The following is an 18,252-nucleotide window of genomic DNA, read 5'->3' as shown; positions in this document are numbered from 1 at the left end:
CTCTCTTTATCTCTGCAGTTGTTGAAGACATCAATAAGCGAAGAGAGCCTCTCCCCTCTTTGGAGGCCATTTATCTGATCACCCCGACTGAGAAGGTACTCAAACATGATGATTTCAGAAGATACTAAAGCAAAATAACAGCTCCAGAGTATACGTTTGTCTCACAGCATGGAGGCGGAACCTTCACACTGTACACACTAAACATATGTCACTCTCTAACACATACACACACCACACAGTACTATTGACACAGCCTACACAAACAGCTGAAAATCGTGTCATTTTTATTAGCCATTGTGGTTGCTATAACAACACACACACGTACACACACACACTCTTATCTAAAGCTTGTTGTATTTCTCTTACCAGTCTGTGCAGACTCTCGTCAATGACTTCAAAGATCCCCATTCAGCGAAATATAAAGGGGCTCATGTGTTCTTCACTGACTGTGAGTATCTGAGGGTACTCCACTGTACATCAAGGGCCCTGGAAGCATAATATACACTGCAGTATTAATGGGACCACGCTCAAATCTAGATTACCACACAAGCACTCAGCCTGACACTTTCATAATGAATCTTAATGAAAAACAATGTTATGTAACGTCAGATATAAATGTGACTCATCTGAAATTATTTGTTTTGTGATCATATGGATTAAACAACAGATAAGTGTATAGTCTCACAAGTTCATTTCTTACTCTGTTAAAAATATAAAATAAAAATGATATAAGATAAAATCATAAATGAAGTTCTCAATAACACATATATACACAACTTAATAAATAAAATAAGTAAAAACAGCATACATCATACATTTGTTTAAAAAAAAATTACATATAAAATCACATATATTTGGGTGCAATATTTACACACAGTACATACACACACACACACACACATATATATATATATATATATATATATATATATATATATATATACAGTATATACAGTAGTAATCAAAATTATTCAACCCCCATTGCAAATCTGGTTTATTGGCCCAAAAAAACTTTTAGCTGTTAATAATTTCGCTTACAACTGTATATATACAGTATATATGTATGAAAATACTATTAGGTAATGTGTAACAAAAATTGTGTAATGTATAACAATTATTGTCAGAATTCCAATACACAGCTTTCACGGCTCAAAATGATGTCAACTACCCATGTGTTTCTTACAGCTTGCCCAGACCCGCTGTTTAATGAAGTGGTGAAGAGCCGTGCCTCCAAAACCATTAAAACTCTTACTGAGATCAACATCGCCTTCCTGCCCTATGAGTCCCAGGTGAGCAATTTCGGGAGTGGAGAGGATAAGAGAGAGAAAAAAATCTAGGAGAATAATGGCAGTCCATATAGAGACTCCAGAAGCAACTCAGTGATTGTAGAAATGGAGTGTTCCAGAACAGCTCTTTGGCTTGAGGGATGCGGTCTGGCCCACAATGCTTTGCTGCTGAGGCTGTCTGCTATGATTAATTCAGTGGAGTCAGAGGAGCAGTGCGTGATGCTGCAGCTCAATGCTTCGTGAACACGCCTCGTTCAGCAGCACGTAATTGGCCGATGCAGCATCCATAGAGAGCCTCGGCCAATCAGAGGAGGTTATGAGAGGAAACAAGCGTGAAGGGGAACCCATCTGCTGAGCAGAAGGATCGTCATGTGACCTTGTGTGTGCCGACAGGGGGTGGGGAGGGGTGGTTGTGAAGACCTATACAGATAAACTGTCTGCCACAGTCAGAGAGATAAAGCACAGATTCGGCCTGAGGAAAGACTGGACTGAAGCTCAACCCTCATTCCAGTTTGGTAACACTAAGTGGCATATTTTGTGGCATTTCTGTCACAGGTCTTCAGCATGTGACATGCATACAAAAATCACACGGTCATTAATTCAATTATTTAGAAATATACTTAAATTTATTTATAGAAAATGGAGGAAAAACATACACTACTGTTCCAAATACATAATGCAAATTAATACTTTTATTCAATAATTACTTTGATCAAAAATAACAGTAAAGACATTTATAATGTTACAAAAATATTCTATTTCTAATAAATGCTGTTATTTTGAACTTTCTGTTCATCAAAGAATCCTAATATATATATGTATATATATATTTCAACAAAGATAATAATAAGAAATGTTTCTTAAAAGCAAATCAGAATATTAGAATGATTTCTGAAGGATCATGTGACACTAAAGACTGGAGTAATGATGCTAAAAATTCAGCTTTACCATCACAGGAATAAATTACATTTTAAAATATAATGTAATTAAAATGTAATTGTTTTATGGGCCCCTAAATGGCCCATAAAAAAAGCAAAAATAAACTAAAAACATCAAAAATGACAAAATGTAATCTGACCAATTAGCTTGTCCACAATACTGTAATGAGTATGTGTGTGTGTGTGTGTGTGTGTTTAGGTGTTCTCCTTGGACAACCCTGATGCCTTCCAGAGCTTCTACAGCCCTCATAAGACACAGCTGAAGAACCCTGTGATGGAACGGTTGGCCGAACAGCTTGCAACTCTGTGTGCCACGCTGAAGGAATACCCCGCCGTCCGATACCGAGGGTAAGGCACGAGGGGCTGCATTGGTGCCGAGTCTTGAACTAAGGCTCTTTACATCTGACTTGTTCCTATATCTGACCTGATGTTTCTGCCCTTTCACATATGCAATCATATTTATCCAACATATATAAAGTTACAACAGGAACTAGTGGACAAGACAGATAGCAGTCATCTCTGGATCAGATTCCAGGAAGTGGCTGCTTGTCAGGATCAACAGAGCTGTCTAAAGTTCGGTCTATCTGCTCTAATGCTCTGATTCTCTGTGCACAGGGAGTATAAAGATAACGCCACTCTGGCTCAGTTGCTTCAAGACAAACTGGACGCCTACAAGGCAGATGATCCCACAATGGGGGAGGTGAGCGGCACATCACCCTAACTACACTGCAGGAGATAATGCATGTACCAATGAATATGCTAATACACGGGGTAAATGCACAGGGGGGACAGAAGCAGCTTCCAGCGGGTTCTTGGAAAAATTTTGATTTTGTTAAACCCATAAATTAAGAAATGATGACTTATAAATATTAGGGCTGTCAAAGATTAAACTTTGACAGCACGCACAAAATTGACCAATATTAACCCCTCACTGCCCTGGTCTTGCTGTGAACGGATGGCCATGTACACACTGTAAAGTTTCAGAAGTGACAACCACATTTAAATGCGGTAAGTTATCGTGTGTGTATATATCAAGACTTACTCTCGAAACTGCGATGATTGACAGCATGGAAAACCATATCAACCTTCTGGTGTTTCGTGTGTTTGGTATCCGCTATTCTGACCATATAGTGACAAAAGACTCTTTATGTTCAGCAATTTTAAGAAAAGCATAGTCGACGGAGGCGTTGTGTTTTGCTTATGCTTGGAAAGGCTGCTTCACAGAACGCACTCTTGCAGTGTTGCCATGTTCACTAATTATACGCCTTTTAGGGCTTGTTGTTTAAACTTGGCTCATAAAGCAATCGAGTTTGCGGAGTTATTAAAGTAAAGTTAGCAGGTACGGATTGCGATATTTTTGTATTTTCAGCATAAAGCATTTGTTTGGCTGTTTTTCTAGCAAGATCTGGCAACACGAATGAGTCCAGGCTCATATTGCTTTCCCTGTGATTTCTTGCACCGCACATACAGAAGAGAGAAACATTTCTGATGCACGTTAAAATACATCATTAACAGTTTGTTCAGTTGAGTTCCGCACACTTCATAGGATGTTTGTCACTACCTGGATTTTTAGAATGCGAATGTCACTCCTGTAAAACTGAACTGTGTGTGTACAGAACAGGATTAGGCACTAAAAGCTGAATTGACAATCGAATTTAGATGCTGCAGGTACAGGTAAATTGATTTGGATTGGAATCATGTAATGCCAAATAAAAAATTATTCCTTTGCATAATATGTACCAAAATGTAATTCTTCCTCTGAAGCGACTTCACAACTTCCATATTGAGAAATTTTAGCTGCTTATGTCAGCTTCATTCCTGCCCACATAATTATGTTTGTGGGTGGCTTTGTTAATCTAAAAGCATCTTGTGCTGAACATGAAACAAGAGTAGATTTTTAGACATATTCTATCTCTCTGCAGGGACCAGACAAGGCTCGCTCTCAGCTCATTATTCTGGACCGGGCTTTCGACCCTGTCTCTCCCGTCCTGCACGAGCTCACCTTCCAGGCTATGGCCTATGACCTGCTGCCCATCGAGAATGATGTTTACAAGTGAGTAAAATAAAAATAAATATTTTCTTTTTTAGATATAACAAATATTTTTGTCAATCTATCTATATATATATATATCTATCGGTGTATATATATCGGCGATCGGCATACGGCAGCGTGTTCCAGGTCCTGCCAATATCCAGCAACTTCGCACAGCCATTGAAGAGAAGTGGACCAACATTCCACAGACCACAATCAACAACCTTTTTTTTTTTTGGGAGGGTCCCCCCCAGAGGGAGGGTATATCCCCCATCTAATATATGGGGGGTTGCGTTAATACAGTAAAACTGCAGATTTTAGAGTGGACTTTTATATTGTGGCCAGCCTAAGGCACACCTGTGCAATAATCATGTTGTCTAATCAGCATCTTGATATGCCACACCTGTGAGGTGGATGGATTATCTCGGCAAAGGTAAAGTGCTCACTAACATAGATTTAGACAGATTTGTGAACAATATTTGAGAGAAATAGGCCTTTTGTGTACATAGAAAAAGTCTTAGATCTTTGAGTTCAGCTCATGAAAAATGGGGGCAAAAACAAAAGTGTTGCGTTTATAATTTTGTTTAGTGTATATATATATTAACATGTATTTTCAAATAATATTTACTAAAATATTAACCTATTATATTATTATAATACATTCCATATAATACATATAATACAATATAAAATAATTATAAAATATAAATCATTAATATATATTAAAGAAAATTATACATTGTGCAAATGTATTATTATCATAGGATAATTATTAACAAATATGTTATATAACCAATCCTAGGTCGATTAACAAGAGAATACACTGTGTAACTGTATAAATATCTAATATACGTATAGATAATCTATTAATACCTAATATATAATATATAAATATTTGTTTGATTTGTATCTGGTAGGTATGACACCAGTGGGATTGGTGACTCAAAAGAGAAGGAAGTGCTCCTGCATGAAGATGACGACCTTTGGGTGAATCTACGGCACAAGCATATTGCTGAGGTCTCTCAGTGAGTAAAACCTTACATTTTCGACCGTAAGCTCTGGTTTTCTTGTAATATTCTTGGTCTGTTAATGTTCTCTCCCTCCTTTTCTCATTTCCCTCGCTGGCAGGGAGGTGACACGCTCCCTGAAGGAATTTTCTGCCAGTAAGCGGATGACTACTGGAGAGAAGGTACGCTGGAGTCTGGCTGAGGGGGGGAGGGGCCTGGAAGAGAGAAAAAAAATGAGGAGTAGAAAAGAGAGAATACTGTCGTGTGGGCGAGGAAGGATAGTCTGGTGGATGAGATTGCGTTGGCAGCCGAATCTAAAGCGTGATGGCTGACTCATGTGAAAGCACTACAGCAGGATTAGTATTGATTGACTTACTGACACAGCACAAGCAAACAGACATGAACACACACATTTCTGCTGTGACGTACTATCTGCAATTACAGTGTATAATAAGGGTGATCAGATTTCTCATGGTGGAATACGGGATGGGATGGACAGGGACCACAACACACGCATGCACACATTAAAGTATCTATTGCTGATAAGTGCTGATTTCCTACACATGCTACAAGAAATGCTAACCCTTAAACCTACCCTACACCCTAATCTTAACCAATGAAATTGACTGCAGGGTGGGATTTGCGCTGAATAGCGTGCTAAAGAAAATGGCAGTTCAGGAGATAAGCTGTTAAGATGATCATACAAAATGAAATCGCAGAGCCGGGCCGTGTGTAACTCCCCAACCTGACCTCACCTGACAATGGGCCTTTTTAGTTGCACCCTGCATCACTGCCCCCTTATACCCTGTGAATCTCGAACCCTGGGACACCCCCATCCAAATTACAACTTTCCCACATGTAAAAATAACTATTTTAGATCAACGTTGTAATGTACAAATTTTTATTTTGAAATGTAAGTCAATGACAATCGGCATGAAGCCAGAACCAATGGCTCAAGTCTTTGTGTGTGGAGACCCCGCCCCCTTTTGGAGGTTCTACTCACTTTTGGAGTTCACGCCCCATTTTGGAGATCTGCAGCTATACGTACTTGGAAATACGGGACTGTATTGGACAGGACGTCTGGTCACCCTAATCTAATATAGCATAACAGCTTTTATATTGCACTGTATTTGGCTCACTGGATCTGAGTCACGTCTGACCTCTGCTTTGCTGTCCTTTCTGAGAAAGTCCTTTGTTTCTTTCAGACCACCATGAGGGATTTGTCTCAAATGCTGAAGAAGATGCCGCAGTATCAGAAAGAGCTCAGCAAGGTGAGAGAAGTCACAGGAGATGTGCATTCAGCCAAACAGGAGACACCACATGGGGATTGCAGTTCCAATATTTACCTTATTGACCCCTTAAAATGTGTCCCTTTAGTACTCAACCCATCTGCAGTTGGCCGAGGACTGCATGAAGCACTACCAGGGAACCGTGGACAAGCTGTGCCGTGTAGAGCAGGTACAACTTTACCCCCAGACATCACTGCCACAGAATAGGGGGGTCTGTGAAAAATTTGAGAGAAAAAGAGTCAGCGTTTGCACTTCAGAAATTAGTAAAAATATGTTTTCACAAAATTATTTAAACATTCACAGTCACCAAATGTGATAATATTGTTACCATTTCATTCTGAGATTTATTGCAATGATTTTATTATTTATTTAATTCAAAACTAATGCTGTCAAATGTAAGAAAAAAATATCTACATAAAAATTATTTATTTTATTTTATTTACCAGATTATTTTAGTACAATAAGCCAATTATTGGAAATGTATAAACAATTATTTAAATTTGTTGCCTTTATAATATTAAACTTATTATTGTTGATTTTTGCCATATATATATATATATATATATATATATATATATATATATATATACACACACACACACACACACACACTGCAATATATGAACTATTTGAAAACAAAAAAATGTGCATTATCCACATGCATTATTACAAATAATAATACTTAATTGGGCTAATACTTTTGTTAATTGTGTGGTTATATAGAGTATACAGTTTACTTTTGTAAACATACGGTCCTGTTACTAGTTAGTTAGTTAATAGTTATTTGGTTTGCCTGCTTGCTGCAGTCTTGTACGTGAAATAATATTATATATATTTACACATAATATTGATGATTGTTGCCATAAGTGACAAAGATCCTGATTTGAAATTGCCTAATAAACCAGCTGAAATTGCAACTGTATATTTGTGAATATATTTTAGGAGCCGGGTCACATTTTATTTAGTCATTTGATTGATTAACTTGACTGTAATAGGACTGTACAGTGCTATAATCATCTATGCCTTCTCCGTTTATGGCTTCTAGCAGGTTAAAAAATACATTTTTCATGGGCTGTTCATTGAATTTCTATGGTGTAGGCTGAAAGCAGCCAAAGTGAGAGGAGGTGGCAGGGAGGGAAGTATAACACAAGAGCTGCTCGGAAAACTTACCCACTAGCTCACGATTCATTTTCAAGCAGAGCGAATTGCGAAGCAATAAAACTGCCACAATGAGTGATAGAATATGAAGTGCGTGTCTAAAGCTGTGTGCCAACTTGACACGCCACTGGTTAAAATGATCTAAGATAATGAGGTGCAAACCATGATTTTACCTGTAGTTATCTGGTTAAACTAGGGTTAGTATTCAAGAACTATGGGACATTTATTGCAAGGGAAAGTACAAGTATCTGCTATTTAGAATTTATAGATTTAATTATGTAATATTTACTACATGGTTCTAAATTTATTGCTAAATTTAGTACTTGAAAGCATCAAGGTTATTTATGTTTTAATTGCCGTCCTTTGAGCATAATTTATTAACTGCGCTCTATCACCTGGCAGGATCTCGCTATGGGAACAGACGCAGAGGGGGAAAAGATTAAAGACCCCATGAGGGCCATCGTGCCAATCTTGCTGGATGCCAACGTCACCACCTATGACAAGATCCGCATCATCCTGCTCTACATTTTCCTGAAGAATGGTTAGGGAGTCTTTGGCGGCCATTTTATACCTCGGTTTGCATTTTATTACCTTGATCAGCCATTTTGTAACGTGACTTGTGTGTGCGTGTGTGGTAAAACAGGGATCACGGAGGAGAACCTTAACAAGCTGATCCAACACGCCCAGATCCCTCCTGAGGACAGTGAGATCATCACCAATATGGCTCACCTGGGCGTCCCAATCGTCACAGATGTACGCTATCCGCTTCCTGTTTTAAACAACGATTAAATCTCACTGGCTGTAAAGCATTTTACAGTTTATCTGACCTGCCATTGACGTTTTTTTTGCTTTGTTTCTGTATGCTGCAGTCTACTCTCCGCAGAGGCAAGAAGCTCGATCGTAAGGAGCGTGTGAGCGAGCAGACCTATCAACTCTCTCGCTGGACCCCGCTGATCAAGGATATCATGGAGGTAAATCCTGATCTATAGAATTTGAAGAAGAAAAACAATCTGTGTGTAAAAATGTGATCTTATTTTGTGAATCTTGCAGGATGCTATTGAGGAGAAGCTGGACACCAAACATTACCCGTACATCTCCACACGCTCATCCTCTTCCTTCAGCACTTCTGCAGTCAGGTACGCATGCTCACCAGACTTCAGAATTTAAGGCTCCCTTTAAATAATACGTTGGAATTTGAAATGACCACATCCCACAGGAAGTTCGAATGGAATGACAGAAAGAGGAATTTACTAAACTCCAAATAAAATATATTCATTGAACAAAATGAGCAAGAACAGACGATTACCGCTTCATGTTGTTTGGGTCCATTTTGAAGACTTTATTAGACATAAATTAGATATACTACAGCATTCTGGGAAAATAAGTGTTCTTACATCATGTTCTATAAAATAAGTAAAAAAAAATATTTACAAAAAATGTATTAAAATATCTAAATAAAGTACAATTTTATAATATTTTATAATAATAAATAATAAAAGTTATTACATATTATAAAATGATTTAAAAAAAACTTTACTAATAGTATCTAATGTTTCTTGGAATACCTTATTTTGTGTATATGATGTATATTATGTTTATAGATAATTCACTAATGGAAAATTCGTAATTTTATTGGTAATGCTTTACAATAAGGTTAACTACATTAGTTAACATGAACTAACTATGAAAAAAAATTTGAAAAGCATTTATTATCTTAGTTAGTTAATTTCAACATTTACTTAATTAAAAAAAAGAAGAAAATTACTATAGTAATTTTTATATATTATTACTATAGTAAGAACATGTAGTAATGTGTAACTACGTCACATTAAAATAAAGTGTTACCAAAATGTATTAATAATTGTTAAATGAATAAAAACTATACTTACAGCAGTTAAATTAATTCCTTTAAATTTACTACTATTTCAAAACCTTCAAATCAAATTCACAAATTAGAATATCAATGGCAATTCTAACACACACACACACACACACACACACACACACACACACACACACACACACACACACACACACACACACACACACACACACACACACAAACCCCAATACACAGGTGAAAACATGCATTTTTGTATTGCACAAGTCGCAAGATAGAAGTAACTTGGATCGATAATCATTTGTACAGAAGGGTGGGGAGAACATTGAGATCAATACCGCGATTGGTGGCTGGTGCGATATGTGGTGGGGGTGAACATCAAGTCGCTTTTCAAAAGCAGTGGAGACTGGGGTATTTCCTCAGGGTCAGCAGTAATGATCCGCTGTTCTCCTTTCAGGACAAACAAACCAGCACAGCTCCTGTAAACAGTAGCAGAGACAAAGCAGAAAGTCCCCGACTCCCACAGAGGGAGAGCTGGGAGCTGGTGGGTCCCATTGTGTATTTATTGATTGGACTCGAGATCACTAGTGTTCACTACGCAATTTCCCCTCTCATTATGCTTGCTAATTACGAAGCGCCTCCACATCCTTCCACTGTAGAAAAATAAAGGCAAAATGTCCCAGAAATACTCGCTGTATCAAGGTCCCGCCCACATTCCCAATCGCAAACACAGCTGTCAATCATGAAGTTACACTCCGTTTTATAGCATCAAAACTAAAACCAAACTTGAAGTGAACACTTGAACATTCGTCTGCGTGATAAGAACTAGCTAAAATGACAGAAACCATCTTTGGAAAAAAATTATTTGAAGTGTAATTGGATTTTTTAGTTTGGCTTGCATCCCATTCGATTATATGGAGAGGGCGGGGTTTATAACCTAGACTCCAGCCAGCCACCAGGGGGCGATCGAAATGTTTTTGCTTCACTTTTCAGGACGTGTGCGGCACACTTGCAGTACATACTTTGATATATGCCATAATTCAGTGGGCAAGTGTGGTGAAGATGAAACATTGTGTAAAACAGCTAGAGCAGTCTCTAACTGCTGCCACTAGAAGGCCATAAATGGTACTGCAACAACCGATACCTTCAAATGACAATGCAAAAGCAATGTTGATTCCATCTTTTGGTTTGAAAAAAGAAACTGTACCTTGATGTTGACATGCTTGAATGTGTTTTTCCCATGGCAGTGCCCGATATGGCCACTGGCACAAGAATAAAACCCCTGGAGAGTACCGCACAGGCCCTCGCATCATGGTCTTCGTCATCGGGGGCGCGTCCTTTAGCGAGATGCGCTGTGCTTATGAGGTCACACAGGCCAATGGCAAATGGGAGGCCATCGTTGGTGAGTCTGCAGAGGATACTGCTAAAAATCGCTGTAAATTCTAGAGTTATTAAGCAACCACCCTTTAATGCCTTAGATTGATACCTTTAGCTTTAACTACTGTATACATGTGTTGATATGTGTAATCAGACTGGCAAATCTGTCTTGTATATTTTTCCTGTGCTCTTGTCTTGTATTTTGTGCTTTTCATGTTTTAACTGCTTTTAAATTGCAGTCGTGAGCCTCTGCTGTGTTCATAAGTCTATGTTCGTAAGTTCTTCTGTGTGTCTGTTTTGTGTGCGTGTGATAGGGTTTATTCTTAAGATGTGCAGTTGTGTTTAGAATCGTCTTTTTATCGTACCTTTTAAGGATTATGGCAGCCAATACAAATATTTGTGGAAGTTCACATTGAGATCGATTCAGTCGGCAAGTCGCTAATTGGTGTGAGCTCCACCGTCTGCTCTCCTATTGGTAGTTGCCGCATTACATTTGCATATAAATTCTCAAATGCTCACTACATTAAAATTATCGCCTTTTGGTCACTCTGTGGCTGCAAATTACTGTCAGTGTGAACGCCCCTTTAAAGATTAATTCTGAAGTAAAAAAAAAAAAAAAAAAAAAACTGTTGTTGTTTTCCAGAAGAAAACTCGCATTGAATTTCTAATTGTTGGTATTGTACGAGTTTTACAATTTTGTCCAAGCATGCGACCCTTATCAGTATCTGAAATGAAAAGTGCAGTTGAAAGACCTCAGTGAGACAATTGGTTACTAATTGTGAATCTTTGTGGAAAAAGTTACTATACATTTAGTTGATATTTTGAGGCCTACAAGTTGCAGAGTCTTCCTTCAACGATACATCCACCCGGAGCTTCCAAAAACATTTTCGTCAGGGTTCTAGGTTAATATTTCTGAAACATCAGGATCTACAGATTTTAACCCTCTTTTGTCCCCATAAAGATTAGCGGTGGTGAAAGAACGTGAGGTGCGGTGTGAGATTAATTCTGAGCGTGAAGCCACCTTTGTTCCTCCGCAGGTTCTACTCACTTGCTCACCCCAACCAATTTTCTAATGGACCTGCGGCACCCCGACTTCCGAGAATCCACTAAGGTGTCCTTTGAGGACCCTGAGCCCTCAGAAGAGTGAGAGAGAGAAAGAGGGAAGGGTGGGAGAAAGAAATCACACTCTGACAAAGTAAAGGCAGCCGAACAAAGAAACCCTTTCTGAACCCCCACAGCACAAGGGCTTTCTTTTCTTGCTCCTGTTACCACACTCTACCGTTTTATAACGCCACCACGCCTCAGGGATGGGTGTCCGGCCCCTGCCCCACTGAAAAGCTGACCTGCAAGTCTCATTCAGGCTCCGTCTTCTATTGGGACCAGCCAATATTAATCAGTCTTGATTGGCTGGCTGAATGCCCCATTCAGAACTGCAGTGGGCGGAGCCTTTTTGAGTGACAGATGCAGTAGGGGTCCTGACCCCATCCCTGTTGACCACATCCTCTCAGTTGGGTGGATTAAACTGCGTTCTCCTCACTACGCGCCTTTTAATTCAATGGAGCCTCCTCTTCCGACGAGGAAGGGCTTCCTCCATTTGCCCTCCCAAATTTTAAAGCTTAATTTTCCCGCAGATTTAATCTACCCTCAAGACTCACCATATTCCGATTATTTCTGAATAACAATCCAAGGCAATCACTCATATTAACTTTGTTTTGTTTTTTTCAACTATGGAGAGGTAATTGTTGGAAGCCAATTGCAGGATAATTTGTTTTTGTTTTTAATCTAGTTCCTCAAACTACCTCACATCACGTCTACATGACCAAGTGGCCGTCTGCAAAGAATATATGTTAAAATGACTTCCGCCAGAGAGCGACTGGCTCTTTTCTTTCAGTATAATTCTTCTGCAGATGCCAAAGCTTGAAATGTAGCTGTGCTCTTCAGATATGCTTTAGCACTAACGCTTCCCCCAAACACTAACCTTTTAAAACTAACTGGTTTGGGCCCTGGCTATGTCATTTCATGTTATGCCTCAGGTACTGTTTTCTGCATTCCAAAAATACTGTAGTAAATAGTTGATTATAAAGCTGACCAAGTCATATATCATAATCAGTCATTGAGACTTGTGGTTTATGACTGATACTTTAAAAATGATGTTTTAAACAAGCTTAGCAACACTTTATATTACAGCACTGTAATTCATGTGCAGGCTTGTGGTTACATTAAGTGTTATAAATTACTCGTTGTAACTTGTAAAAAACCTACAATTAGTTGTCTTCGCTCTTATAAGAATTTTCTGGGTTAAATACAAGTTTATTTCTGGCTTTTGCGACTTGTTTGTAAGAACTCGCTAAACAATGTTTGCAATGGAACAATGTTCAAATACACACAGTCATGAAAGTATAGCCATAAGACTTGAACATTATATGTGTACCTTTCCATATAAGTTTATGTACAATATTTTAGTTTTTAATTTAAACCCTTTGGAATACCTTGCCCCATAGACTTCATTGTAAGAGCATTGCTGCAATTTTTTGTCTGTTTTTACAAACAAATGGAGGAGTCAAATTATTTTCTGTGGTAATCACAGATGCTTGTATTGAACCCGGCATATTCCTTTAACCCAACACTGATCTAATCCGAAGCATTGCAAAGAGTAGTCCTGTAATACAAAGTGTCCTTCTATATACCTTTACTGACTAAACCATTGTACAAGAATGATCATTGATCGACCCTAGCAAGTATCCATCATTCAAGTGTCAGCCTGCTAAAGCTATATCCCTTTAATTTCCCCCTTTTTCTGTTGGTTTTTCGTGTTTGTAAATGATCACACCATATGCAGTATGCCAGTCCTAACCCATACTGCAACATGAAACACTTCTTGACTGTTCCAGCCATTATCGAACAATAACATGGTTTGTTTTCATGGATCTTTAGTTTAGACCCGTTCATCTAGTTGAAGAGCTACAAACCACATTGTGTATCTAATAAGCCATTAGCAAAGCTGCATGTTTGCATTTAGTTGACCTAGTAGATTATATCAGCTGTGTACTGTATTTGATTTGTACTGTATGTTCAAAGCCGAGCGTGCAACTACACATTCAGTTCTGCTTATTCATTGCAGGCAACCCTTGCTGAATGTAAAGGTATAATGTTACTCTCATTATCAACTGTTTTTAATCAATTGATCTTTTTATTGCATTGCAGTGTAAACATGCAGCTCTGCTAAAAAAAAAAAAGTAGTTTAACAGGGAGTAGACTAAACATTTGTTCCACAGGGCACCACAAATCAGAAATTATTTCAGTGGGTTTAGCGCCCTGTGCACAAATGTTTTTGGATAGTTTGAACTTATAGTATCTGTAATGTGTTAGAAATGTGTCTTCAGCTAAATATCTTTATGTAATTATAATATTTTTAGATTCAATGCAATATATACACACTACTGTTCATATGGGTCTCTAAGATTTTATTTAATGTTTTTGAAAGAAGTCTCTAATGCTCACCAAGCATTCATTTATTTGGTCAAAAACAGTAATACTGTGAAATAATTACAATCAAAAAAATAAATAAATTATATTTTAATATATGTAAAGGGTCCGCTTTAGACATTCTGTTGACTTGCACCTACATGTCAACTAACTCTTATTAGTAGTCTGTAGTAGACAGTTAAGTTTCGGGTTAGTAGAGTAAGTTGGCATGTAACGTTAGTTGCAAAGTTACTTATAGTCAGTAGAATGTCTATTGGTGGATGATCACAATAAAGAGTTAGCAGATATTAAGCAGATAGTCTAATACTCTTAGAGTCAGTTGACATGTAGTTGCAAGTTAGTGGATAATCAAAATAGTGTTGCCTATTTTAAAAGTGTCACATGATCCTTCAGAAATCTTTCTAATATTCTGATTTGCTGCTCATGAAACATTTCTTACTATTAACAGTTGTGCTGCTTAAAACTTTTGATTCTCGTTTTCATGGTTATTTGATGAACAGAAAGTTCCAACAACATATTTTTTTCTTTTTTGGTAACAACGTAGTCTTTACTGTCCATTTTGATCAATTTGATGCATCCTTGCTGAATAAGAGTATTAATAAAAAAAAATAAAAAAAAAACTTTCTGACACCAAACTTTGTAACGGTAATGTATATTATGTGTGCGTGTATATAGATAGATAGATAGATAGCTGAAAACACATTTTTACAACTAATCTAAAGTAGGCCTATATGTACAAATATTTAATTTTTTGTTTCTCTCCTCGGTGCTCATCTATGCAGGTTCAACCCATGTCGTCGCCCCCACCCAGCTTCTGGACGCTCTCAAGGCTATGAACAAACCCGACGAGGAGCAGACAAGCTAAAATCACAACTTCCTCCCCCCAAACCCCTCGCCCAGATACCCTCTCCCTCCCTTCATCCGTCGCCCTGTAAATCTCACCCGCTCCTATATAAATTGTGTATGCATCTTGCTTGAGAGTAAAAGAAAAAAAAATAGATGATTGGTTAAAGTTAAAAAGAATATTCTATAAATTAATATATATATATATCTATAAATATATATATATAATGTTGAAATAAAAGAATCGCTGCAAGTATTCTGTTTTACAATGGATGCAAATGATTAGACTGTCAAACTGAGTTTTCATTATTAATTGCAATTTAAAAACCTGAAAGTACCAAATGTAATATTGTATGTTATGGAACCTGCTAGAATATGTAAATGTTAGATCACTTTGTTCCTTATTTAACTGTTTTTTTTTTTTATTTGTTTTTTTTTTAAATGGCTTAAAGTGGTTGGGGGAGGGACTGGTTTGTATGCAAATAGACCAGTGAGGCAAAATGATGCATATCACTTCCTACGCTGAAGGCTAAACTGACGCCCGGTTTAGATGCTTGGGTTTAATTGTCGTCTCATTTTAGATGTGCATGCCATGGACGTGGCCCATGTGGCCCTTTTGACGTGTGAAAACATTGAAAAATAAAGATTAAAACATGTTAAGATGTGTAAAAATGTAACATTGAGCATCTTTTGGGACTCCAGTGATGAAGAGGAAAGGAGGCCAAAGGAGTAACAGATCAAAGCCTCAAGCTGTAAAAGTGAAAGAGACACTGTACATAGATGGCGAACGTCATCCCTCCTTCAGTCGAGATTCCGGGAGCATTTACTCTCCATATCCTTTTCTTTTCACGTCTCCTTCTACAGAGACCTCATGATTTAGTGTGAAGAAGGCCGTTGCTTGCAGATGTTTAAGGAATTCAAAAAAAGGGCCAGTTGTATTTCAGTATTGTATCTCGTCCAATTAAGTCTCATCATTGGTTAGTAAACAATGTTTAACCGGGACATGCACTGAGTAACGTGTTGTTGTATGCCATATGTTACTGTTTTTCCGTCTCACTGTTGACTGGTGAAAATTTCTGACTGTGAAGTAGTAAAACTTTCTTTTGCCAATGTGAAGCCACTGTGTTTGTGACGTATTAGCTGTAGCTGTAGTGTTAAACTGGGAATAAAATAGGTTATATCTAGCTTTTGTTTGACTGTCTTGTAGTTTCTTTCTGATGCAATGTTTTATCTTCCACTGGTGAACGGCTTTGCAACAAAAAGCAATCCCCCTTTTTTAACGTTTTGGTTTCCGTTACCTCTATACTCTGTTTTGGCAGAAGGTTGTATTGCACTACGCGTTTTCTGTGATGCAAACGCTTCTATGGTTCTCTTTTTATTTATTTATTATTTTTTTAAATGATTACCCTATTTTGTGTTTGCTGTTGTATAGCTGTGTCGACTAGATTGATTTCTATTCAATTTATTTTTCAGAGACTATATCAATAAATAAGAACGTAGTCTGTCTTAAACCTGTTGATCTTACTGGGATTATATGTTTGCGAGTGTTGAAGCACAAACTAAAGTATACTTCATGTGTACCGATGTAGTAAGGCTGTCTAATAAATTGGCTTCTATTACAAATACGGAATCAGTACATTTTTGTGACACTCCTTACGTGACTTCCTCTATACTTCCGATCACACCTCTAGACTATGATAATCTCAGATTTTCTTATATGAAAAATATTACGTTGATTTATATGGAAATGTATGATTTATAACAGGGTTCCCAAAACATTTTAACCATAGACCACTTTCATTACTTTTTCATAACTGCAGATTTCTAGCTGATATAAAACGTACAGGGGCTTGACAATGAAAACTGAAACACTGGCTAATATAGTGTTGGAGGTTTTATGCCTTATGTGCGGCCTGGTTGCCAATCTTTGCGGATTTTACATTCCATCAGTTAGAGCAGAGTGCGAATTAGCAGAGCAATAGCACAGTTGTACATAAAATATTGCAATCCACACAACTTAATGGGAGACATATCAGAGTTCAAAAGAGGACAAATTATTGGTAGATGTCTTGCTCGCTCATCTGTGACCAGGACAGCAAGTCTTTGTGGTGTATTGAGAGCTATGGTATCCAGGGTAAAGTCAGCATACCAACACGTAGGACGAACCACATCCAACAGGAGTGACTGTCGATGCAAGAGGAAGCTGTCTGAAAGGGATGTCTGGGTACTAACCCGGACTGTATCCAAAAAACATAAAACCACAGCTGCACAACTCACTGCAGAATTAAATGCGCACCTTGACTCAACTGTTTCCACCAAAACTGTTTGCCGGGAGCTCCACAGAGTCAATATTCAAGGTTGGGCTGCTATAGCCAAACCTTTGGTCACTCGTGCCAATGCCAAATGAGTTTCAGCGGTGCTAACACCACAAATCTTGGGCTGTGGACAATGTGAAAGATATTGTTCTCTGACTGAAAGAAGTTTCACACCTGGACTGTTGCTGCCCAGAGTGAAGAACAAGGGTGGATCAGTGATGGTTTGGACTGCAATAGCATGGCATTCCCTACTGTGCTTGATGGTTGCGTCACTGCCAAAGACTACCGAATCATTCTGGAGGATCATGTGCACCGCCAGACAGAATGGTTTGATGAACATGAAAGTAAAGTTGAACATCTCCCATGGCCTGCACAGCCAACAGATATAAACATTTTCGAGCCACTTTGGGGTATTTTGGAGGAGCAAGTCAGAAAACATTTTCCTTCACCAACATCACAGTGACTTAGCCACTGTTCTGGAAGAGGAATGGCTCAAAATCCCTCTGGCCACTGTGAAGGACTTGTATCTGTCATTCCCAAGACAAATTGATGTATTGGCAGCAAAAGGAGGCCCAACATCATACTAATAAATTATTGTGGTCTAAAACCCGGTGTTTCAGTTTCATTCTCTAACCCCTGTATATAAAAAGTATATATTTTATTATTAATAAAAAAAAAAGA

General features: G+C 38.0%; 1 protein-coding gene across 2 annotated transcripts in view; it reads left to right on the top strand.

Annotated features, from left to right (window-relative positions):
- The window catches only part of stxbp1a (syntaxin binding protein 1a), a 39,917-nt gene extending 23,019 nt beyond the window's left edge, over nt 1–16,898 (top strand). The window contains exons 4-20 of one of the 2 annotated variants that reach the window (XM_082140240.1): nt 19–95; nt 370–448; nt 1,186–1,289; nt 2,424–2,572; nt 2,840–2,924; nt 4,147–4,277; nt 5,174–5,281; nt 5,385–5,445; nt 6,469–6,534; nt 6,641–6,721; nt 8,113–8,251; nt 8,354–8,463; nt 8,580–8,681; nt 8,761–8,846; nt 10,798–10,952; nt 11,965–12,122; nt 15,196–16,898. In XM_082140240.1, coding sequence (XP_081996366.1) covers nt 19–95; nt 370–448; nt 1,186–1,289; nt 2,424–2,572; nt 2,840–2,924; nt 4,147–4,277; nt 5,174–5,281; nt 5,385–5,445; nt 6,469–6,534; nt 6,641–6,721; nt 8,113–8,251; nt 8,354–8,463; nt 8,580–8,681; nt 8,761–8,846; nt 10,798–10,952; nt 11,965–12,074 — 1,643 coding nt within the window. In that variant the 3' untranslated portion in view covers nt 12,075–12,122; nt 15,196–16,898. The remainder of the gene's footprint in view (nt 1–18; nt 96–369; nt 449–1,185; nt 1,290–2,423; nt 2,573–2,839; nt 2,925–4,146; nt 4,278–5,173; nt 5,282–5,384; nt 5,446–6,468; nt 6,535–6,640; nt 6,722–8,112; nt 8,252–8,353; nt 8,464–8,579; nt 8,682–8,760; nt 8,847–10,797; nt 10,953–11,964; nt 12,123–15,195) is intronic. The other variant, XM_082140241.1, reaches the window with a different exon arrangement.
- The last annotated feature ends 1,354 nt before the right edge of the window (nt 16,899–18,252 follow it).

The sequence above is a fragment of the Leuciscus leuciscus genome (genome assembly GCF_965113295.1).
Source record: "Leuciscus leuciscus genome assembly, chromosome: 16".
Taxonomy (NCBI): domain Eukaryota; kingdom Metazoa; phylum Chordata; class Actinopteri; order Cypriniformes; family Leuciscidae; genus Leuciscus; species Leuciscus leuciscus.
The sequence above is the reverse complement of the archived record's forward strand: the minus strand, read 5'-3'. Positions and strand labels throughout refer to the sequence as shown.